This window comes from Sceloporus occidentalis, unplaced genomic scaffold (assembly GCF_023333645.1).
Source record: "Sceloporus occidentalis isolate IW3139 unplaced genomic scaffold, rSceOcc1.0.p SCAF_133, whole genome shotgun sequence".
Lineage (NCBI taxonomy): Eukaryota > Metazoa > Chordata > Lepidosauria > Squamata > Phrynosomatidae > Sceloporus > Sceloporus occidentalis.
In genome coordinates, this window is record NW_028317113.1 from 179,208 (window position 1) to 204,518 (window position 25,311).

At 38.1% G+C, this 25,311-nt stretch overlaps 1 protein-coding gene across 1 annotated transcript; it reads right to left on the reverse strand.

Annotated features, from left to right (window-relative positions):
* Positions 1-1,407: 1,407 nt before the first annotated feature.
* TFAP2E (transcription factor AP-2 epsilon) lies at positions 1,408-23,988 on the reverse strand. The gene is made up of 7 exons (XM_089499326.1): positions 23,962-23,988; positions 23,154-23,600; positions 20,598-20,649; positions 9,471-9,699; positions 6,026-6,144; positions 4,782-4,923; positions 1,408-1,696 (listed from the first exon to the last, which is right to left on the reverse strand). Exons 1-7 carry the CDS (start codon positions 23,986-23,988, stop codon positions 1,408-1,410), a joined length of 1,305 nt encoding a protein of 434 aa, XP_089355452.1.
* Between the last annotated feature and the right edge of the window lie 1,323 nt (positions 23,989-25,311).

The window sequence follows — 25,311 nt, forward strand, 5'->3', positions numbered from 1 at the left end:
CAATTCCTCTTGGATACACTTTCAACTCCCTGGTGCAAGAGGGGAATAATCCCCCAAATATTAATATACCCAAAGTCACCCCGTTTATAAATAGCTTGCACTGAAACGTCTTTAAAACATCCCAAATTAATTACACATAAATAAATATGTACAGAAGTCTCTCTGATTGTGCCGAGATATAGTTATCACCTGGTTGACAATATTTATCAAGCATTGTCCTTGCGCTGAGGGTGGAGCTTTATCTCCTTGCAAAGAGAAGAACACATTTCCGTCTAGTATCAGTGTAAGCGACATTTCACGTGTTGAAGGGTCTGTCTTATGTACCAAAACAATTCTGAAAGGGAAGCCTTGTGTACTAATACACTAACAATGGCCACGAGGTGGCATCTAGTTTAGTATTTATCCCGTACAACTGAGGCTGATAGAATATTGGGGATTTCATATAATGGTCATTTTTCAGTGAAACCCAAGAGGCTAGCATGGGTGACATCATGCGCAATAGTAATTCTAATGGCAGCAAAGTCTATGTTAGACTTTAGAATGGTTGGTGTTCCATAGAGCAATACAGCCCAATCACAGCACTATAATTAGCCAAATTATTAGTGTTCTGGTTTAGAAATGGTTGGTTAGTCAGTACCCAGTTGTTTGACAAATTGATCTGGGTTAGTATTATATAGGATCATTCCAGAAGCACACATGTTAAACTATCTCATTTTAATGATAAACTCTTGTGTTTCACTGTTGCAATGCATGTAATCCATGACCTTTATCAAAATTATTGCGTTTAAATATGTTATTCCAAAAATGGCAGGGTCTGTCCTTTCCCGACACCTGTGGTGCTGTCATTGGCCAAAGTACAGGGGATGGAGCGATTAATCAGGAAATTTATCTCATCTAGCTGTATTGATTTCAACAACCACTGATACAAACAGAATTCCCATTTCTTGTTGCATGGGCAACTGACATGATGGTTACATCTGTCAATCAGGGTAGCTCTGCTTTTAGTATGGCTTCTATGTGATTCAGAGTGTTAAATGATTTGTCATATATGTACCAAGAAAAACAATGGCATGGGATGCCTGTGATTGTCTGCTCTATGATACATGTGTTGGCTAGCAAAATTGTCATGGGCTACATGCAATAAGGTCCAACAAGATGTCTCACTTTCCATATTCTGCTGGTAGCCACAATGAGATGTATTTTCCTTTTTGTAAAATGTTCAGTCTTGGCCCTCACACAACACTTTCTTGGTCCATTTTTAGAAAGGAAGCTTGTTGTAACATAAATCATTTATGTTCAGTGATTACAACTGTTCCCCGGAAATTGCAAGAGACATGTCTCCTCCTTATGTCCACTTCTGCTTCCCAGCATCATTCACCTCTCGGTTCTCCCTGTCTATGCCAGGGGTTATTTCCGATGCTTAATATCCTTCTCAGAAGGTTTGGATTCCCCAGTAGAGTGTCCATTTCCTGTGCTGTTCATGAAGATCTTGTCCATCCCCTTGAGAGACTCCAGCAGGTAGTTTTGAAAAGCAGTAAGAGCTGCACATATGGCTGGACCTCCAAATCCATGTGTGATTAGGCTGAAGTGGGTGAGGCAGCTCTGGACACCCGGTTCTAGGATAAGGGATGGGCGGCTGTTTCCCAGCGGGGAGCGATCTTGGGCCAATAGGTCTGCAAATTCTTTGCATATCTGCCTGAAAGGGAGAAGAGTTGAACACTTAAAAGTCCTGTAAAAATAATGGCAACAAAAATAGGCCGCCTCGTACCTCCCAGTATATTGGTGGTATCAAAATTGAGATCATTCAGTATTTTCTGCAATGACCATCCGATTGCACACAATCATCTAACTTTGTTGATTTGTTTATTTATTCTGTGCTAACATGTACCATCTATAAATGTGGGGATGTCAAGCGTAAGATTTTATCAGTACCTTGGCAAATGTAGCAAATGTCCAGAAAACATGTACAAGTACCCAGCCATTTATTTTCATGCCAGTAAGGAAGCTACACTATATGGCTGGACACTGGTTGGACATCCCTGCTATATGGGTAAAAGTATTGGGACAACTGATCAGTACACCAACAGGGACTTAGATGACATTGCATTCTAAATATATAGACATTATTATGTAGCTGCCCCCCCCACCCCACTTTGCAGCTATAACAGCTTCCAGTCTTCTAGGAAGGCTTTCCACTAGATTTTGGAGTGTTTCTGTGGGAATTTTTGACCATTTGTCCAGTAGAGCATTTGTGAGGTCAGGCACTGCTGTAGGATGAGGCCTGTAATCGCTGTTACAGTTCACCCCATAGGTCAGGGGTGAAGAACGAAATCATTTGGTCTGGCCCTGCCAAGGCAACCTCAGGCGGCCACACAACCGCTATTTGCGATCTTTAATGCGCACTGGCCATGTTTGATGAATTTTAGACCAGCTTGAGGGACCATTGCCCCCTGTCCCTCCCCTGGATAGTGATCAGAGATCTCCCTAAACTGCTCAATTGAGCTGCAAAACCTATAAAGTAACATGCCCAGGTTCTGCAGTTAACGAAAGTCTAAAGTTAAGAAGTATGCATATAGATTAAATTGCATAGTTTGATGAGGGCTTATGGCTCAGTCCTGACCTTGAGTATTATCATAATTCAAGGTTTACAAATCTATGGAAATAGACATAAGGGAGATATCCGTATTCTTTGGTTATAATAAGCACAGATGTCTGGGTCATGAGGAAGCAACATTTCAAAGACCCTAAAGTCACAAGATCCAACAGTCACTTTATAAACAGACAAGAGCAAAGTTGAGTTCTGAGAATCTGTCCCTTTTACCTTGTGGAAAAAAATCCTTGTCCTACCACCTGTATCAGATAGAGTCTGACCCTGCTAAGCAAGGTCTTAACATCAAAGTACATAAAAATATCTGTCCCACTCAATGTTTTTCCTGCAATGCATACCATAAATTCTGTAATCTGGAAGTCATTGCTTCAGCTCCAAATTTTCCATGTTGTAGGGAGAGTTAGAGAATGCTCAGACATCACAAAAATAAGATAACGCTAAGTACTCAAGCCTCTAATCTCCAAATAAATCAGTTACTTCCTATTGCTGGCTATATGTCTCACCACACAACAGCCCCCCCGAAAAATGCTAACTTTAAAATTTGAGATCACAAGACTGTAGACTTTTGCCTGAATTCCAAGGCTTACCAGTTTCTTAACCCTTTATATCGGAGATCATGGTATTGTGTACATTTGTTGTTTTATTGTTGTTTATCACTACTATCAGACATTTAAAGGTTTCACGTAATGCCACGTCAATTTTCACATATATTACTTTTCAGTCACCATGTACAAAAGTAAGAGAGAAAGTTTACAGTACACCTGGATGACTAGATGTGGGATAAAGTGTCTTTCTTGTGTAATGAGACTATATAAGAACCTCAAAATCTCATCATAATTATAGAAGACCTAAGGCCTAGCTCCATTTTTGCTTAGCTTTTGAGAAAGTTGGCCCAACCAAAATCTTCTCTTTGTGACACTCAACACTAACCAGACATCTTCAACAATGCTCCTGAATGGTTGAATTTAGCTGAAGGAGGTCTTGATCTGTACCTTAAAGTCAAGCTACGATTCTGTTACTCAGCCATACCCCTTGCAAAGCAAACCTACTCCACTTAATTTATCCTCTCATTGTCTCACAAGCCTAAACTCCTCTTCAGTATCTTCTATTTGCTATTATACCACCCTTTCCACCAGCCTTACAGCCCTTGACAGAGCAACTTACTTTGAGACAATATTAACACAATTGAATAAACATACCCTTGACCCTTCGTCCTCATTAACCCTAAATAAGTAAGTTCTCCCCAGTCACTGAACAGGAGCCTTGTGCTCTTCTTCTTGTGCTCTTCTCCTTCGTCCCAGCCACCTATCTCATTAATCTTATCCCCTGAATAGTAAAACTCTATATTATCCTTTATTCATGTACACATCTCCATCCTGCTAGTTTTAGCTGGTTTCCTTCATGCCCTACAATCCATCATGAATGCTGCTGCCAGACTTATCTTACTTACTGATAACTCTTCTTGTTCTTGACAATATTACACTATAAGATTATTTCTTTTTTCTATGTACACATGCGCCCCGAATTTTGCTGGTTACGTGTTTGAACGCCGAGAGGAGCGTTCTGGTTGGGCTGTGGCAGTGATACATTAGAGAAGTAATTTTTGGTTCCTATTCTTTTACCATCACTTTACACGTGTTTTTTGGGTGTTTTTAGTTTTTCGTTTTACTGATAACTACAGCTCTCCCCTCTGTCAACCGCTTTAGTGTCAGCCTATATACCTCAGGACTATATACCATCTGTACATATGTCTAGTGGTATTATTTATTTAAAAATCTTTACAATAGGATCCATCTTCTAGATTTGCACATTTTGTGTAATATACCCCACCTCCTTCTAAACTTTAAGAGCGGGGCCCTGTTCATCTTTGTTCTGTAAGTCCAAATTGTTATGCGATACCCTACTTGTTATGTCCTGCTTAACCATTGTACAGTTCAGAGGAATATGACGTCAGTCTATGAATCGATAAATAATATTAACACGGTAATGAGCTTGTAGGGGGCTCTGCCATGAGGTTTCTATGCTGGCAAGCACACACTAATAGGGCCCTAGTGACCCAAGGGTAGGCCCTGATCAGGTTTCATATACACAAAATACCGTGAAAATTTTTCTCCTTGTCAAAGTTCAAGTTCATTTTTACATATAGCATGTTAGCTGAGATTTCTATACTTACTTGGTAGCAAGTAGCATGTTTTTCCGTGTATGAAGTTCTGTAGGGTCCGAGTGCTGTCTGCAGAGGTATTCAGCTGTCGCTTTAGCTGGGAACTCCGTCTCACACACGTAGCCAAAATCCCGGGCAAGGTGCACAGCCTCCCCTAAAAAAAAAAGGGATGTGTGACTTAAGTTACACCTTATTCTAAATTGAAATCAGCTAAAAGGGTAACAAGAATTATTATGGTAATGTTCCCACAAGGTAATACTGAAGTCTATATGGCTTGGATGGACGTCACTCTTACGGTATCAGCAGATCTGGTCAGATTTGTTCAGGGTAGTATCTATAGCTGCGTAACAATTCATTGCTGACCAGTTGAAAGATTTGTTTATTTTTGTAAATGTATTTCTTACTATTTTAAGTAAAAATAAAAGTAAGTAAGTAAAAAGAAACTAACAAAAAGTAGCTGTTCCCATCAGCTGTATTTTGGCGCACACATAATAAAGCATGGTAGGAGGACAGCTGACAAGACATGTAAGTGAGCCAAAGTGATCGATTACGTAATGTCTGAGTTGACGCAAAAATATTTTCAAGATGAAAATTCATGAAAATTGTTATCATGGGTGAGCCTGAAAAAATATTCAAATGTTCAATTTAGTCAAAATATGGAATTAGGTATAGAATGTACTGTACGTTTCAGTTTGGAAAGTGCAGCATTATAGAGTTAAATCCATTTTTTTCTGTGTTGTTGTAAGTCCTTGTACACCCTGTATATCAGAGAATTATTGTGTGTGTTTTACTCAATTTTATCTCTGTTTCCTTTTTACAAAGCAACAGCAACTCATGATTAAAACCAGTTCTGCACATTAGCCCAAGGCACCGTCATTTGCATAAATGCTAACTGAGAGGGGAGGGGGAGACATTTTCTGTCTGTACTAGAAAACCGCTGTTGTTTAAGAGACTTGGGAAAAAAAATACAGAACAGCTTTCATATCCTGCCCTTGATGGGAGCCAGAAAGAAATTGCTTGTGGATTAACCCTGAGTTACATTATGTTGCACTCCAACATCCGCCTTATATGAGCTGGTTTGACAAAAGTCCACCCTGTACCTCCAAAGTGTTTCTCTTTGAGAGGGTTGGACCCTCCATGGGACCCAAATCACGCTAAATAAGATACACCATTCTTCTAAACATTCTAAAACAAAAGTATTTTACTTTAGCCATTTAAAATGTTGGTAGGTAAACCATCTTATTCCATCATCTCACCTTCCACCAGAGATGTCAGTAGAGTGACATTGGCTGCTTTGCGTCTCCCTGCTGGCAGGTTCAGGCCTATCTTCTCCAACCTCTCTCTGAGACAGCGACCGCCATTCTTTGACTTTGCTCTAAATCGAACCAAAATATATTTATGAGGTGTGTTAATTAGTTACATGTTACTTAGCCTATTTGTTAGTGCTTTTAGAATTTTACACAAATTTTGTAGGCTCTGTGCTTATCCCACAAGAGAAGGGGTATCAATGTATATTAAAAGGTCTAGTCTTGGCTTATTTACATGTTAAATGCACATTACATTTTACTGCATGGAAGTTGGTGCAGGTATTCTTTAGTTATTGGAATAAAAAAATGAGACTTCTGTTTTATTTCACTACCATACCTGGGAACTTTATGGCTCTGGCTGCCCAGAGCCCCCCTTGCAGGATGCAGGCAGGAAGTCCTACTGACGCGAGTGGGCTGTCCCTCAAGAGCCCGCTAACGTCCCACTAACTTCCTGTATATTCTCAGTAGCACTCGTGTTCCAGTCAATGGGAGCTGAGCCCCCATCTAAATCATTGTGACCCGAACAGTGATGTTTTGCTAACATATATGAACTTGGCTACTGCTACACCTACAGTTGTGTGAAAAAGAAAGTACACTCTTTGAATTCTATGGTTTTACATATTTAGAGCATAAAAACAATCATCTGTTCCTTAGCAGGTCTAAAAATGCATGAAATACAGCCTCATGACATTTTACATGATTTATTCAACAAAAATAAAGCCAAAATGGAGAAGCTATGTGTGGAAAAACTAAGTACACCTTATGATTCAATAGCTTGTAGTACCACCTTTAGCAGCAATAACTTGAAGTAATTGTTTTCTCAATGACTCTATCAGTCTCTCACATCGTTGTGGAGGAATTTTGGCCCACAACGTTGCTTCAGTGCATTGACATTTACGGGCATTTGTTTATGCACAGTTCTCTTAAGGTTCCATCACAGCATTTCAATCGGGTTAAGGTCTGGATTTTGACTGGTCTTGACATTGCAACACCTTGATTTATTTCTTTTTCAGCCACTCTGTTGTAGATTTGCTAGTGTGTTTGGGATCATTGTCCTGTTGCATGACGCAAATACGGCCAATCTTTAGCTGTTGGACAGATGGCCTTGAATTTCAGAATATTTTGGTATACAGAGGAGTTCACGGTCGACTCAATGACTGCAAGGTTCCCTGGACATGTGGCTGCAAAACAAGCCCAAATCACCCCTCCATCACCGTGCTTGGTATGATGTTTTGGTGAAAACTAAACACAGCATATAAGCACAAACATGGTGCTGTACATTATGGCCAAACATCTCCACTTTGGTTTCGTCTGTCCAAAGGACATTGTTCCAGAAGTCATTGAAGGCCATGTTATTTTTTAGAGAGAAGAGGCTTTCTCCAAGTAACCCTTTCAAACAAGCCATACTTGTTCAGTCTTTTTCTAATTGTACTGTCATGAACGTTAACATTTAACATGATAAACAAGGCCTGTAGAGTCTGAGATGTAACTCTTGGGTCTTTTGCAATTTCTCTCAGCATTGCATTCACCTTGGGGTGAATTTCCTGGGACGTCTACTCCTGGGAAAATTGGCAACTGTCTTGAATGTTTTCTACTTTTGAATAATCTTTCTCACTTTAGAACGATGGACTTTAAGTTGTTTGGAAATTGTTTATGACTGGTGGGCAGCAACAACTGCTTCTATAAGACCATAGCTGATGTCTTTCCTCCTTGCCATTGTGTTAACACGCACCTGTATGCTCCAGACCAGCAAACTGCTAACACTTCGGCTTTTATAGAGGCGATCACACTTGCTGATGATCAAATGATCAAGGGCATCTGATTAGCAGCACCTGTCTGCTACTTAGCATCTTAATTCCTATGGAAGCAGTAATGGTGTACTTCGTTTTTCACAAATGGCTTCTCCATTTTGGCTTTACTTTTGTGGAATAAATAATGACATGGTGTAATATGACATTTGTTGTTGTTCATCTGAGGTTGTATTTACCAAATTTTTAGACATACTAAGACTACTTTCTTTTTCACATGACCATTCTGATTTCAAAGTGAGTGTTGTTGAGCATGAGCAAGAAGTATCCTACCATCTTATAATTCCGAGTTTCAGTAGACACATCAAGGGAAATCTCATTTTCCAGCAACTAAATAATGAATCCAACAATTAGCATGCAGCAAAATGCATTGACATCCATGAAAAATGGACTTAATGCTTTAAAAAATAAAAGTATAATTTTGGTGACTGGTTTGATCTATAATTTTCATCCATCTGGTTTTAAATCTTCATTAATCATATAAGCCACATCAAATAAAGAGAACAGGTTAGATCAAGTATTATGCAGAACTTATTAATGGGGTGTATAAACATAAATTAAACATCTTTAACATTACGTTATGATTAGACGCATTCTTCATTAAGGAATTTGGTTATACGTATTTTAGTGGCTGCCAAGACTCTTAAAGCTCAATTTTGGGAGGAACAAACATGTCCCCTCCAAACACCAATATATTTTGCTTAGAGAGGAAAATGAATCATGTGAATACAATGCTCCTCTGGCAGCAAATTGGGTAGAGAAACATGTAAAGGCTAGTAATCTGTGGCACTTGTATGCAAAGTTGGTTGCAACCTGGCCATCAGGTACTTATTCAGAAGAGAGAATTATAATGGTGTAGGGATACACATTATATTCATTATATATATATATATATTTTCATTCCGTTATAGTACAGAACATGGGTAAATGAAAGTGTAGTTTTATTTTACACTGTCCAGATTATTTAACCTAATGTAGTGACCATGGTAGATATATTTAAAGACATCTAAACCATGTAAAGCAAAATACCAGGTTACTTTTAAAATATGATTTAGATTTAGGATTGAGCATTGTTGACACATAATAACCGACAGAAACCCCAGTCCAGGGACTGTCCCCTAAAAAACAGTATTTCCCTACTATTTATCTAATTTATAGCAGTAATGCACTTATTTTTTTAAAATACATTCATAGATTCATGTGTTTGCCTCAGAACAACAGCAGTTTTCTCTATTAAAGTCCTAAATTTGGAGAATTTGTCATAGAAATCACTATTCTATGACTGTTCCAAATGTACTTTTCCCTAAAAGCTCTTAAACTATCTGTATTACAAAGATGTTTGATTGCTTTCCTTATTAAACTGTTCTTGTTCTTTGATGTTATGCTCTTGTTGTTATGTTTCTTTGATTTTAACTCTTAATATTCCCAATCTGTTAATGTAATCATGTGTGAATAATTTGTACCACAGATTATTTTGTAATGTAATTTAGCCCTTTAAAACAAATGTGCAATACAAATACTATTTCAAGTAAAGCTCATTAAAAGTATGTAATGACATGGTAAAGGTTTGGCCTGTACATACTGACCTCCTTAAAACCCCTCCAAGCAGGGAAGCATTGAGACACTCAGGGGGTGACAAGCGCCTCTGCACTTCTCCCACTGTCACCTTGTACTTGGAAGTGGAACTGAGAAGTGATAGCCGGCCCGGGACAGAACAAAAAACCTCATTTGGATTGGTCACTCCACCGATGAGGCTTTCTTTATTCATAGACAGAGAAGACATCATGCTGCCATTATTCTTTGATGGTATGGGAACTAAGGAAAGGAAAGTGAAGAAAGAGAGTGAACCAAAGGGTGCCAAATATTGAGTCCAGGAAAATAGAATAAAAATAAGAATGAGAACAGGATAAAAAAAAGACATGGTATCACATGAAAGAATGACAAAGAAAACACAATTAAGGTAAAGATGGAAGGGAAATAAGGAGTGAGCAGATTAAGAAGAAACCCGGGGTAGCACATAAGAAAACAGAGCAAAAAAAAAAGTGAGGAACAAGGAAGTGAAAAACGGTGGAACAATAACATGAATGAACACGAATGGGAAAGGGAGATTGTGAGGGAGAAAAGAGTGGTGTTCACAATTAATAACATAGTTTTGTCAATATAGCAACCAACATAGGAGCATTTAAAGAAAATGAAACAAAAACCTCTGCCAAGTGTATCAGTCAGGCTTAATAATAAAGATGAGTCAAGAAGACAATGTGGTAGACTTGTGTTCCCCATCTGAGATACATGAAACAATGATACTGAAATAACATATATGTTGTTATAGCTAGTGTTTATGATTTGGCACATATTTCAAATAGCAGATGTGTTTAGAAGTGAAACAGTTCATTATTTTGCACTTTGGAAATATCATTTTATATTGATACAATGAATTTTCAGTGAATATACAATCACCTAAAAACTGCAAACAGAACCACATAATGTTATGCTAATTAAGACCAGGATGCAGTATTTGTACTGCTACCCAAAGTCCTAATCCCCGAAAGTCACTTTGGTGTCATAAACAATATGCAGGGGTACATATGATAGAAAGTCAAAGTTATTTTTTGTTGCCAATTGGAATTTTCCAAAAACAAGTTAAATCTGCTGACAAAGAAATTTTGCAGTGAGCATCATGCATTTTGGCTCACAAATTGTAAAGGGGATCAGGTTAAAAACTGCGTCGCTCACTGCGGGAACAATAAGTGACAACCAGATCATCGTCTACAACCATGCAGTGTCAGTCGCCCTGAGAAAACAATTTGTAACTTTTAAAGTACAGGGTGCCTTCTCTGAGGGAACAGGAAAATAACTTTTCTTTTGAAGAACCCAAAGTTATTTTTAAAGTTTACTGGCACTTTAGCGATTAAATGCAATTAGAAAATTGGTTCTCTTGATCTGCATCAGTAGCGTGTTCAAGTTTTAGGCACAGATTGTATCCATAAAAAGATGAATTTGCACACAAGGACTTAGTTTCCAAGAAGGTCTGTATTTATAGAACATACTCTATAGATAGCGGCCATATAAAGGTCCCTTAGGAGCCACTTGGTGACAGATCATTGAAGCAAGCAACAACAATGGCAAATTCAACTCCCCTAACAAGTGACAAACTCATTCCTCTGATTGTTGCACATCTGGTTTGACACAGCTTCTAGGCCCTCAGGTCAGTAAAGCTGTACAGTGTACCGCTTCAATGCTTAGTGCTGGCCTGCTACATCGCTCTCACCCTATAGTACAGTCAGAATACATAATATATATTAAACAAGTATGCTGTATAGTTATATGGAGTATGCATTGATAATGGACACTTTATTCTGCATAATAGTGGCACTGACATATTTTCGAGCGAAGGGTAGAGTGCCAATTTTAGTTTCACGTTAGGCGCCAGTTAACCTAGAACTGGCCTTGTCTATGACATGTAGCCAGGTTCTAAAATGACATGTGCCTATTCACAGAGCATCTGAGAAAACTGCAAATGTCATTTTGGAATACTGTATATGTATAAATTAAGACCTTATGTACACCAATTATTTCAGTTAACCCCACAGGATGCAAACATAAGGCACCTCTATGTAAAAATATTGTAGTGGTCATTATCAGACTTTTAGTGTCGGTAGTGTAATTATGCTTGGTGGAGTCAAATATTCTAACTATTTTACCCATGTTTCCAGGGCCGGCCCTACAATGGAGCCGAGTGGGGCAATTGCCCCAGGTGGCACTTTTGAAGGGGCGTCACTTTGCCGCTCCGCGCGGTTTGTTTTTTTTGTAGCGGAGGAGAGAGAGGGGCGCTGAGTGGTTTTCGCTTACCCGCTCGGCGCCCCTCTCTCTCCTCTGCGAGCCCTCTAGCTCGGTCTCGGTGACGGCTTGTAATGCTGAGCGCCGGAAGTGACGTCAATTTCCAGCGCTCAGCATTACAAGCCGGCACCGTGGCAGAGCAGGGAGACTCGCCGCAGGACTGTTCAACGGTAAGTACAAAGGGGGGAGGGGAGATAATGGCGTCGGCGAAGTTTAAAATGACGCCCCCCTCCCCAGCGTCGGCAGGGGGGGGGCGTCATTTTAAACTTCGCCCCAGGCGGCATTAAGTCTTGGGCCGGCCCTGCATGTTTCTTTACAACGTCCTTACATATCCATTCCTTGCTGAGTTACTATGTCTAGAGGGGCAAAAGAAACATATATTCTCTGATGGCGACATCTGGTTTCATTCTCTGCAGAAAGAGCCACACGTTGAGATACTGAGAGCATCAGTGTCAAGGTACTTATCCCAGCATCCTTCGTCTTCACTGGCTTAAGGACCAGCTGCGAGGGGGGGGGGGTTGGCATGTAGATATTCACTGCATGTAAATGTGGGAGTAATAATGAGGGGAAACAAATGATTTCAAGTAATTACAGTATATTTCTGAAAATATAACCAATGTTGCAAAAAGATTTCTTTTCAAACATCTGCTCTACAGGCCTTCATCCTATTAGCTTTTCATTTATAGTATGTCAATATGTTTAAGGGGGTGGGCAGCATAGACTGTTTGCCAAGTACCCATTTAGCATTACATAAACGGAATATTGTGCCACGGCAATGGAGTGATAGGGCGACCTCCCATACCCAACCACATACACACTGTTTAATATAGTAGCATAAAAACGCAATAAATTAATGCTATTATTATGTTTAAAATGAGCAAGAGGAGAGCAGCTTGATTACCATCTACAGATGACTAGGTATTAGGAAAGGTTTGTTCAATGCTATTTGTTTATTGGGTCACTAAAACTAAATGACTATGTACTATAGTATGGTGAACATATCCCCACTTTACCTGAATATCCTCATAAAAGATGCATTCAGCAATGAGACAATTGTTTTACTGTAAGCAAGTAGGATTCATTCCCTGTAAGTGGCCCTAGAAATAGGTGAAATATTTGGCTTTGTTGGGAGTTATGCTTTTTTTTGTATTTTGTTTTGTTTGTTTTTTTCTTGTTACACTGTGAAAATGTATTTTACTGTTGTCATAACACAGAACTACACGAGATTCCTGGCTGTATTCTCTAATGAACAATCTCCTGCAGACAGGTGAGCGAGGATGATGCAAAAACAATATGTGAATGGCTAAGCCAGCAATTTAATTATGTCTGACAATTATATGGGCTGTCATCTATTCACCCTGGGCCTCTAACCATCAATAACATGTAACAACACATCCCTGGAAGGATACGTGTTCACAGGATGACTCTAAAAGTCACTTATCTCCTCTTATGGAAATTAGTGCTGTTTTCATTAACTGATACTGCATGTTAAAAGATCATTAACCCCTTAATGACAAAGCCCGTACATGTATGGGTTCAAAATGCATTGTTTTCAATGGGTTTAGGGACCGCCCATTGTCCTTAAGGGGTTAATGAAAGTAGCTTCACCTGCTTAATCACAGAATCTAAAACAATTGCGAAAATTATTATTTATTTATTGAATAAACTTCTAGGATTAGAGTGAGTGTGGATTTACCTGCTCTAGGGCTCACAATAAAATATTACCAAGGGTGCCTAGTATGGGGAACAGGCCATAAGTCACATCCCTTCACTGTCACTGATGATTTTGCGGGGTTTGTAAGGATCAGTGCCACAGATCAGGATCTCAGCTTGTGTAAACTGGCACCAGGCTCAGACCGGTCATCTGGCACACCGGCAAATGCCAGTTGGGCCGCTGGCCGATAGAGCCGCACACTCACGCGATCTGCCGTTCCAGTAGCAGCTTGTGTGTTGCAGCGTGCGGCCAGCAGCTGGAAAGACCAGGCTGCACGCTACATGAGCATAAAAACCTAGCTTATGGAGCAACTGGCAGAAACATTCAACTTGTTTCTATGCCAGTTGTTTTGCATTTAACATTTTGCCCAAGAATTGCTTCTGTTTTGCAAAAATACCAGTTGTTGCATAATAGTAAGGCCTGCACTGTTATATATTATCAAAGAAGTTCAAGAAAGTTTGGGATGTGCAGAAAACGATACTAAATAATTAATAAGTAAACAGTGATTTAAAAAGGGCAGGTTTGTTTTCTGAAAATTGATATATATGTTATATATAGGTATGTAGATGTATTAATATTTGACATTGTTGAATATTTAAGCTTGCGAGCAGGGCTCTCTCCACCGAATGTATCGGTTTGTCTGTCAATTCTCGTCTTGTCATACCCCTGGAATTTACGTATTGTATGAAGCGCTGCGTAAACTGTTGGCGCTATATAAATCAAAGATAATAATAATAATATTTCTTTTGTTTGTTGAAAACTATGCAATAAATTTCACAGATGTATTTAAACATCACTTTATTTGTTAATGTATATCAAATTCTTACTTGCACGAAATCTACAAAATGATTTCTGAATGAGACCATTTGAATACATATTTGAACATATTTTGGGATGTGATATTTTGGGATATAGCTCCATCGCTGAGCACAGCACACACATTTTAAAGGCCTGAGGACGGGAAGGGGAGGTTTCCATATTACATCAGGTGCTGTGAGCGCTGCTTTTAATTGATACATCTTGGTCCCGAGGGTTTCTGTAATGTGAGAAATCTGCTCTCCAGCACCGTGCTTTCCATTGCTACATCTGTCAGGGGTGGGGCCCTACTAACAAGAGCCACCGGAGGCCAGAACACATCCAACCCCTGTATCAAATGAGAAACCTCTGATACACTGCAACAAGAATGAGTGGATTTTTACACAAGATCCACAGCAAGAAAAGGAAAACACTACTGTATTATTCTTTACGCCAATCCATTCCGGTTTTGTCCGTTGGTCATGAATCCAAGAAACATGGCACAGGACATGAAACAAACCAAGAGCCCTTTTCTCCTGCAGCTACAGATGTGCTTTGGCCTGTTATGTAAGTGGGATGAGAATTTTTAAAGCATTCAAAATACAGGGTGTGTTTAATTGTCCTGGGCCCAGCATGCAATTTGCCATATCCTGTGGTTTTGGCCAACAGCCTACCGCACATTTATGCAACGGATGGCCAATCCAGCTCTGATTGTCATAATTGACATAAAAACTATAAAATGTCGGTCCATATAGGAAGTTGTATGTTGCTTCCTGTGTTCTACCTGCATTCATTTAGCACAGTGTTCCTCAACCCTCTCCTCAAGGCACACCTAACAGTCCAGGATTTAGGTATTACTCAGGTGTGGCTAAGGTGTTTAAGGTGCTTTGGTTCTTTAATTGCGCAACACCATAGCCACACCTGAGTAATACCTAAATCCTGGACTGTTAGGTGTGCCTTGAGGAGAAGGTTGAGGAGCACTGGTTTAGCAGGCTGCACATTAGCTGAGGGCAAGGCAAGAGTTTAGGCATGATGTGGCAGTGGTAGTGGTAATACACAAATTATATGTGTCCTGAAAAACATGCCTGATATTGTCATTGTATTCCTAGTGATACGTGTTGGTCAACAGTGTTGACCAAAAGAACTTCAACTCCAATGATAAAGGGACAGGACATGAGCAAACATGTATGCTATATTATTTAATAAGACAAACCCTCACTATCAAATACAATGTTGAGATACTTCAGCATCATCTGGTGGAACACAGAAGTACAAGATAATGGTGCAAGAGGTCTATGAAAGGAATGATTGGTCTATGCAGATTCTGCAGAGATAAAATAGGACCATGTACTCTTTCAATGCATGGTAGTCAATATAACCGCAAAAAGTTAGTGAATAGCAGCAAAATACTATTTCACTGATCCATAATATTTTATACAAATAGATAGATAGATAGATAGATAGATAGATAGATAGATAGATAGATAGATAGATATCCAACTTGTTTGACGGTATGGTGTGAATGTTTAAATTTAAACATAGTCCTGTAGTAATTCTACATTCAGTTCATATATACATGTATGTATGTACATGTATACATGGTATGCATCAGTATGTATATATTTGCATACATTTTGGCACCAGACATGCTCCAAGGCTACACTCCTGGCTTTATCCTTATCACTGTATCCTGATGTCTGTACCAATACAAAAAGCCTTTCTCTGCTTCTGATAATTGTTTCCAGATCCATAAACCAATTAAACACTTTATAAAGGAAGCTTAAAACCTCCCAAACATATACAGACACAGCGAGCTTACAGTATGCCTTTATCTGGCTCAGTTTACACACCATTTAAAAAACGCATTAAAGAAGAAAAAAAAAAGCTTTTTTGCCTTGATACTGTAACACAGACATACACAATCTCCCAGTTGGTATATTTTCAAGTTTCTCTCGCTCTGGAAACATGGGAAGTTTTCCTACAGATACGATCTAAGAGTCCTCCCAGATTCATTAATTACTTTGGTATGTATGTCAAAATATCACTGGGCAAAAACACTGCCAAAGCCAATGTGAAAAGCCCCCACTGTGCGAAAACCCACCTGAATCAAATATTACTGTAGCTTTTAGTAAGTAAGTGAAATTATTTGGAGAATATTTTGTGTAAATGTTCATCCCACTGACGCTGCGATGGGCAGCAGCCTATGGCAAAGCCAGCATTATCTAATGAATTTGCCGTCCTCAAATTCCCTCCCTTCTCCTCACTTCACCCATACAAAAGCTGCCAACAAATGTACTATGCTCAGCAACTTGAAAATAAGGCAGAAATAATCATGCAAATCCTCAGAAAATGAAGTTATGATCCAAGGTGGGATTTCATACATGTTTACACATACCTCTCAGCCCTCCCCAGTGGGCATAATGGGATGATTAAGGACATCAGATGATCTACGCTGACTGTCCCACAAGCTGTGAAATCAATTAAGATTTTGGTGTTCTTCAATTGGTTGCAAGGTGGTAAGGACCTGCCCCTGCCTCCAACCACAGCCTGTCCACTTCTAACCATATCCCCCAAAAAACTGTCCCATCTTGGGCATCTAAATATATTGATTGTAAGCTTGCGTGAGGGCTCTCTCTACCTAATGTCTCAGTTTGTCCAAGCCTGTCAATTCTTGTCTTGTCATGCCCCTTGAACATATGTATTGTATGAAGCGCTGTGTAAATTGTTGGCGCTATATAAATAAAAGATGAAAATAATAATAATTTGAATATGTAAACATTACATTGGTTTATTTATTGTATAGAAATGCAAAATGTACTCAACAGATCTGCTTTATATTAAAGGGAATAGGTGTCCAGTTACATATCGTACATAAAATGACTTTGCAGCCCACGTGTTATTTAATATTTAATCTTCTGAATCTAAATACATTTAAAATTATGTTTGTACACCCCAAAACCATTAAATATTAAGTTTTTTTATTTATTAAAATAATAAGAAAACTGGGGGGACTGTTAAGATATAATAATATGTATATAATATACAGTATATACATATATATATATATATATAAAATTTTTAAAAAAATGTTCATCCTGTTCAGAAGTTCTATTGAGGAATAATTCTGATCTATTTAGCCTTGATGTCAGAACTCTTGGTTAAGCAATAGGGCGCTGGCAATGTGCGCAAGCAAAATGTCTACATACAACTCTGCTCGTTTCGCTGTACAAAATAAAAGAACTCTTCTTGTGTGACGTTTTTGAAGGGGCTGTATAAATCTGACATGTAGGATGAGAGCCAGGAAAAAAAGAAAAAAAACAAACAAAAAACGATAAACATTAATGGCTTGTATTTTAACTCTCTCTGCCCAAACCCAAGGAAAAAAAATAGGTATTCCCTTTTTTTCTTCGTTTGTTAGCATCTTCTAATCTCCTCTCTGGAAGTTCTTAGCTGTGACATTGTTAGTGGTTTATGAGGCAGTTAATGCAGGGGAACAGAAAGGAGGATTTGGGGATATGAGACTGGTCTCCAGTAATTAGTTTTAATAGGAAAATCCGGGACTCTGTGAGGGGCCGGAGGTTTGATCATGATCCTGGCCAGGAAATTGAAGCAGACAGTACAGATTGGAAAAGTATTCCCAAAAATCCTGCCTCTGTAAGCCCACGGCAGGGGGGATGGTATTAAAAAAGGAGTACCACTAATATTTTTTTATGCCAGGGTAATATGTCTTAATATTTACCTTGTAAATGTCATCTATTACTTTTTTACTGTATGAATGGATGGAGAAAAGCAAGCCAGCTAGTAGCCTGTAGTAGGCTTTTGTGGCTGCTGATGTGTGGAAGGGCTACTTTGGGGGTAGTTTCTCATTGTGTTTGACACATATATGAAGTGGTATCTGAGTAAATTTAGCATCTCTAGCATTAACAGACTTAATTATGAGTGGCCGACATCAGCATTTTGTCCTGTAAGGAGGGCTGGGTTAATAATAATTGAATCAGTAAAATCAACTCAGACAGGTAATCTCACAAATTTTGCTTATGTGCGGGTGATAAACATAAATGTGGCTCATTCAAACAATTGCACTAAAACCAAAAAACATAGAATTTTATATGAAGGGTCTTTATTAAAAGCCTGCAACATACTGTGTTTATCATAACTAAAAAAAAAACAAAGCAATGGTTACGTCTCTTTTGGTATATTTAAATATAGTCCTAAAGCCATATTAAGATTATGTGTACAACAGAATAAAAGGGGCCCATTCCATCGTAATAATGCTATATGTAAATGATACTGTATTGATTCTAATAAAAAAATGCTGGGCCCCCTGGTGGCCCTTCCTGGTACAGTTCATTGGGAACCTTCCGTTTGGTATGTTGTTCACCACCAATAACAAGACACTTCATTTTAGCTGACTCAGTAGATAAAGCTTGAATTAGCTTAAGTGCAGGTATATTAACGCTGAAAAGTCAAGTCTAGTTAAGTTGACCTATAATAAAGCAGCCGAAAACACACTTGGCAGACTATACACTCAATGGGGATGACCTGGTTGTGTCCAAAACATGTCTACAGAAAATGTATTCATAAAAGGAGCATATGAAGGATACATGTAAGGTTAGGCCTTTTGATTTTAGACATCCTGGTAGCTCCCACATTTTATAAGTTTCCCCTAGTCTTTGCCAGTCCCTCCTTGAACCCCAGGTTCTGAATACTCCACCAATTGGACCTACAACATTTGGCCATATTTGGTGCAGACACAAAGTTATACTTTCTAGGCTGAATGGTCGTATGACATATCTAGGCCAACTGACATATCTAGGCCAAATGCATAGCTGTTACAGTATACCTGATTAAGGGGGGCCAGTAGTACAAGAGCATCGAATGGGCAAAGTTACATGGTTCAACCCTAAGCAGGGATAAACGCACCCTTTTCTTGACTATGGGAGAATATAATTTATTAATTTGATGAGCAGAAGTATTCGTAGTTTGTGGATTGTTTTATAATGGGATAGTTGGTAGGTGGTGAACAGTTTATTGGCAGGGAGAGCTACTTTACTGATTTATCAACTTTAGATAACAGCCATCAAGTACAGCAAATAAGCAATTCTAACTAATTTCCAAAATAATCCTTCTTACAACACACCACTGCACACTATTTCACAAACAGGAAATGACAGCTAGAAGTTTAGGCCACTGACTGTTATTGAGCTTGTAATTTAATGACTGACACGCCAGCACTGGAATTGTTTAAAGCCATTGATCCGTGCCATATTGCATTAATACGGGCACAACTCTAATGATTCGGCTATATTACACACACAAAATCACAGGGTAAAGAACAAAGTCTGCCAGTATTAGAGCACCGCAAAATTATATGGCTTCTGTCCTTCTCTAATCCTGTTATGCAGTCACACTTAATACTTGTTGAGTGTATTATAGGAATAAGTATGCATATACATGGCCTTATCCATTATGGAATCACCATATATTACAACCATTGCTAATTTTAGTTAAAGCCCCATCCCCATAGACAGAGATTTTTAAAAACTAAATGTTGATAAAGTTTAGATTACTGTGTGATTGTATTATTATCCAGCTCTGGCAAAGTGTTGTTGCTATTTTAATAGCTTAACTGTGACAATATTATTACAAGGCAGTTTATTGTAAAATTGAGGGGGATTCTGCCCTAATTAGCATTGTTATATTTTGAATAACAGCATTGTTGCAGTTATCCTGGGTAAACTGGCTCAATTTAATTTAATGTTTTAGTGGTATATATATATATAACGATAATGGTATTTTTAGGTTGTGCAGAATAGATTACAGTGCTATGGAATATGATGGCGCTATATAAAGCGATAAATAATAATACTAATAATTATAATTTATATGTGCCATATATAAGCTTCAACTAAACAGATCTGTATATGCCAGGTGGACTGCACACAAAAGAGAAACTGTTACACTCAAACAGTGTGAAAGTGGAACAAAAGAACAAAACACTTAGGAAGGCAACCCAACCAGCAGAACTAGCAAAATTAAAAAATATATTAAAAAATGCACTTTGATTGAAAAAATGAATGATCATTCTGCACAGCAAAACAGTGTATCCAGACTTTGCAATAACAGTTGGAATGTTTTCAGAAAGATAACATATTTTTTGTCCAGAAACTTGAGTATTATATTTCTAGTATAAACAGAAACAGCCAAATGCATTAATTTAACAAAAAAAAAAAATATGAATCTAAATATATTTTATTATCATAAAAATCCAAAAATAAAGTCTGATGGTGGTTTAGCCTTATCAATGTGACATTATTTGAACACATGTGACTTTCTCTATGGATACATATCAGGTGACACCACTTACCTTTCTTTATCACAGACTGATCCAATAAACTGACTCCTGATTCATCCATCATCTGAAAAATACCATCATCACAAACCATAAGATACAGGACAAAAGAGAGCTACTATTTGGGTAGTAGAAGATTTGATTTCATTTATTAATTAGTTTAAACCCGACGTTTTCAAACTGCAGTACAGTAGTTTAAATGTTCTACTTATTTTTTTCATTATTTTTTTTTTTGCAGATTAGTGGTTGCAATAAATTAAAGGCAAAATGTTTTCTTAAGCTTTGATTGCGTTATCCAGGATAGTGAATAATAATATAAATCCATAGCAATTGCACTGTGCAGAATTCTCCATCCTTTGGCTGATAACATCGGAAAACAGAGCGATATGAAGGAGTAACCCGTGATCACCCTGATCTGGTATATAAACTGATATTCACACAGGTTAGAGGGCACTCTCTGGTGTTATTATACACTAAGAACTGTCACTAATGCAGATAAACTATAATTACAGGGTGATTTTCGATTTAAACAGTAGAGATGACCATCTCTAAACAATGGAAATTTATCTAAAGTCATCGGTATGCCTTTATAACACCCATTTGTACCTATTGCCAAATATATTTGTTATTGTCAATATAACACATATAATACTTAAATATTTAATTGGTCAGTGCGGATAGGATATGGACGATCGCTCATGTGGTTAAAATGTTATTTATAAAATGCAGAAACCATTATAATTATAATAATGCGTAAAGGTTTGGTGGCAAAAACACCTTGATGGTTGTGGTTAACAGATTAAACAGATAATGCCCGAAATATTTTTTCTCCTTAGTAGAATAAATATCTATAAATTCCCTTGTGTCAGAAAACGATCTGTTTAATTAAAACAGTCCAGTATGTTGTTTATCGATTCAGTTTAATATGTCGCTCCTGATCAGTTACATACAAACTATTTTACTGTAAACACACGACTAGCATAACATCGTCTTAATTTTACTAGTATATATATATTACAAATTTAGTAAATTTGGGCACTGATTCCTACAAATCTAGATCGATTATCTAATTACAGAGATTGCACAGGAGGTGGGAGAATTATTCTGATAATCTGAATAATGTGGCGATTTTAATAAAAAATAATAATATGATTATACATCTATTTAAGGAAAGAATTGTATATTAATATGATTTTCCAGAAACTGACAATTAATTTTCTTAATGCTATATTATGGATTTCTTGATTTTATATGTATGTCTTAAAATATTATTGCAATTTGTGTTTGTAGATAATATGCAGGAAGCATAATCATTTAATGTTGGAAGTTATAAGAACTCTCTTGTGAGTTTAGAAACAACGAAGAAATATATTTAGTTTATAAACAGACTCCACTGGAAAATAAAACTCAAAAATGTCGGAATCTCTGAAACTAAAAACTTTAGACACATTTTTATTCTCAATTGAAATTCAGATTAACTAAAATATTTAACAATGTTTTATTATTTAACAAGACAAACAGATTATATATATATATATATATATATATATATATATATATATATATATATATATATATATATATATATAATAAATTAATCAGTGGTACACTGTATACGTTTATTCTATTGCTGTTTTGTAAAATGTACTTTAAAAACCAGTGCTTACCACTTTGGTTTCTTTAAGAAATGAATCATAAATAAAGTTTAAATAAAGAAAAGGATCGGAAGATATTGTACACTATGGATATAATAATAAAATATTTCTGCAAATCGGTATTTTATTTTGAACAAAAAAATCGTTTAGAAAAGCAAATAATGCTTCTTTTTATATATATATATATTATTCTGTCTGGAAATCGTGTTTTCGCTTGCGATCTGTTGTGAGTAATGGACAAGAAAATCTGAAATACTGGGATATATTGACGAATAAGAGATAAATATGACAAATATGTCAAATAATATGGTACATTTCATATATTTGTTTAAATCACTTTTTCCCCTACAGAATTCCAAACAATGTAAATCCAAATCCTAACTTTCTTCATTTGACACCTAACAAATACACTATAGCCCCAATCGAGACAATCCACATATATAGATGACAAATGATAATACTCGCAAATTGATAGCCCATCAGGGGGGAACACTTATTTAATTAAAGCCCAGGACAGAGATTAACGTGCCTGTGTGTGTGCGTGTGTGTGACTTCTCACGGTGTTAGTTACAGCCCAGGGATATGGTGTTATCGTGTTATGGTGTTTAGTTATGACACGAGTACACGTAGATTTATTGATAGTCCTATAAAGATAACTCAGTCTAAATATATTCTTTCCTCTGGCAATACCCTACTGATGGTTAAAATAGAAGCCATCAGACCTTATAAATCAAGGTGATCAATGGAGTGGGCAATATCTATCTATATATCTATATATATCCATGTATATCTATGTCTATATATATATATATATAGATATAGATAGATAGATAGATAGATAGATAGATAGATAGATAGATAGATAGATAGATAGATAGATAGATAGATATACATAATAGTGAGTTGCATCTCTTACCTGCATGTCCTCCACGCTGTGGTGAGACAGGGCATGAAGGGACAGGGCACTCTCTGTCAGGCTGTGACCCCCATCTCCCAGGCCTTGCAGCAGACGAGGGACCCCCCCATAATCCCTGCGAGGGTCCAGACTGAGCCCCCTGTGTGCCTGGGACAGCAGCCCAGCCTCCTCTTGGCGCCCCCTCTGTGCGTGCCATGCCTGCTGTTGGTGCTGATGGATCGGGTTAATGCTGCTGTACGGGTCCCCCAGGTGAGGGTATCCAGACTCCTGTCCCTGGGAATAGGATAAAGGCGGCTGGGGGTACGGAGGCGGAAAGTAAGGCGGTTGGAAGTCGGATGCCGGGGTGTGGCACAGTGGAGGAGCCGAGGTGTAAGCTCCCTGGTTCAGAGAAGAGAGCTGGGATAGCCGGCCGCCGCCGGCAGCTCCATTCAGGGCATCAGATCGCTCCTAAAATAACACACAAAAGGTAACTATTAGTTCGCTGCACGACCTCGCCTTATGAGCTGACACTCTTCTTCCGTACGGTCTGACATATAGTGCTTCCGTGTGTGTATATATATATATATATATATATATATATATATATCGCCTGGAGACTGCCTTTAAATCTGACCCCCTATCCTCCCAGACTCTCAATTCTCCAAAGGAAAATTAGAAATAAGGCAAAACACCAATTAGGAGCATCGGGAGCCGCCATCTGCTCGAGGTGACATTTTCTAGGTGTAAGATTTCCAAAATGACTTTAAAATGATATAGTATTAGTAAGAAGACCCTTTAAAAAAAAACCTCTCATCATCTGAGAACTTACCATGGCAGAGTACGCGTGGACTAACATGAGTGCAGAGGTGACAGCAGAGTCCGATGGGGAGAATAAATGAAGCGATACGACAATGACAAGTAGATCGGGGACAAGCAAACCAAGTCACAGGCGAGGAGTGAGATCCATAGGGAGAGAATCCAGCAGCAGCAGCCGGGGAAGACGTCGAAGCTCCTTCTCAACTCAATGCACAAGATCCCCGAGTTTCCCAGAACCTCAGTCTCTCTGAGCCTAAGGCATCCCCATGCACTCCAGATATAGGCACGGGAGCGCGCCGGGGGGTCGAGAGCGCGCCTTAAAGACACAGCACGCCTGCCTGCTCTCGGCAGTCCTTTTGATGGACTGCTCGGGATATGAAAACGCAGCGTTATGCAGATTTAAACAGCGGGTCAGACTAGCAGGGGAAGGGTTAATCAAACACATGCTTTTTTCTCTCTCTTTACCCCCCTGAATAAAGAGAAGCATGAATATTTCATTAAAGCATTATTTAGTTTAGGTGCTAACGAAGGAAAAATGCATTTGCTTAACAAAGAAGTTTTAACGATCACAAAAATGTTTATGTACATTGTAAACCATCTGGCACTCAAAGAAAAAAAATCAACAATATATTAGTAATATTGTACTTATAGAAAGGAGCTCGCTGACAGTTAAAGGGATAGTCCAAAAAAATAAAATAAGATAGATTATTACTTAAGCAGTTTCAGTGCTGTCATGAAGGAGCATCTTTGTTTTTGAATAGATGCTTTTTATACATTGTCACTATAATTTGTCATGTGCGATAGGGTGCACTGTGTGATCTGAATGGAGCAGCTGCAGGCAGACAGGGACACAGAGAAGGGGGTAACACTGCATCCCAAGTCTGCTTTGTTACCCCCCTCTTAAATCACTAACACACCTTGTGTTACTCACTCAATTATTACAAACCCCCATAAAAAATCCAGTAATTATTACAGATACCATGTGCCACTGTAAAGTGAATAGATGTGTTACTTTCCAGCATTTATAAATTGATTTACACAATTAACATTTTCCCTTCTAGGACTGGACTCAATTACCCGAAAAAAAATGTATCTCTGACGATACAATAACTACATAATGCAACAATGTTATTAAAGTGATGATAATCATCTCTTATAACAGAATCTAACCATCAGTTCCAGATAATGTATTATCTTTCTAAGATCTCATTCTATCTATCTATCTATCTATCTATCTATCTATCTATCTATCTATCATCGGTAATCGTTGTCTCTAGCTCTCTCTCTCTGTCATCTGTCTATATATTAGATCTCACAATGTATCTTTTCCCCAGCTCATTATATAATGTTTATCGGTTCTATA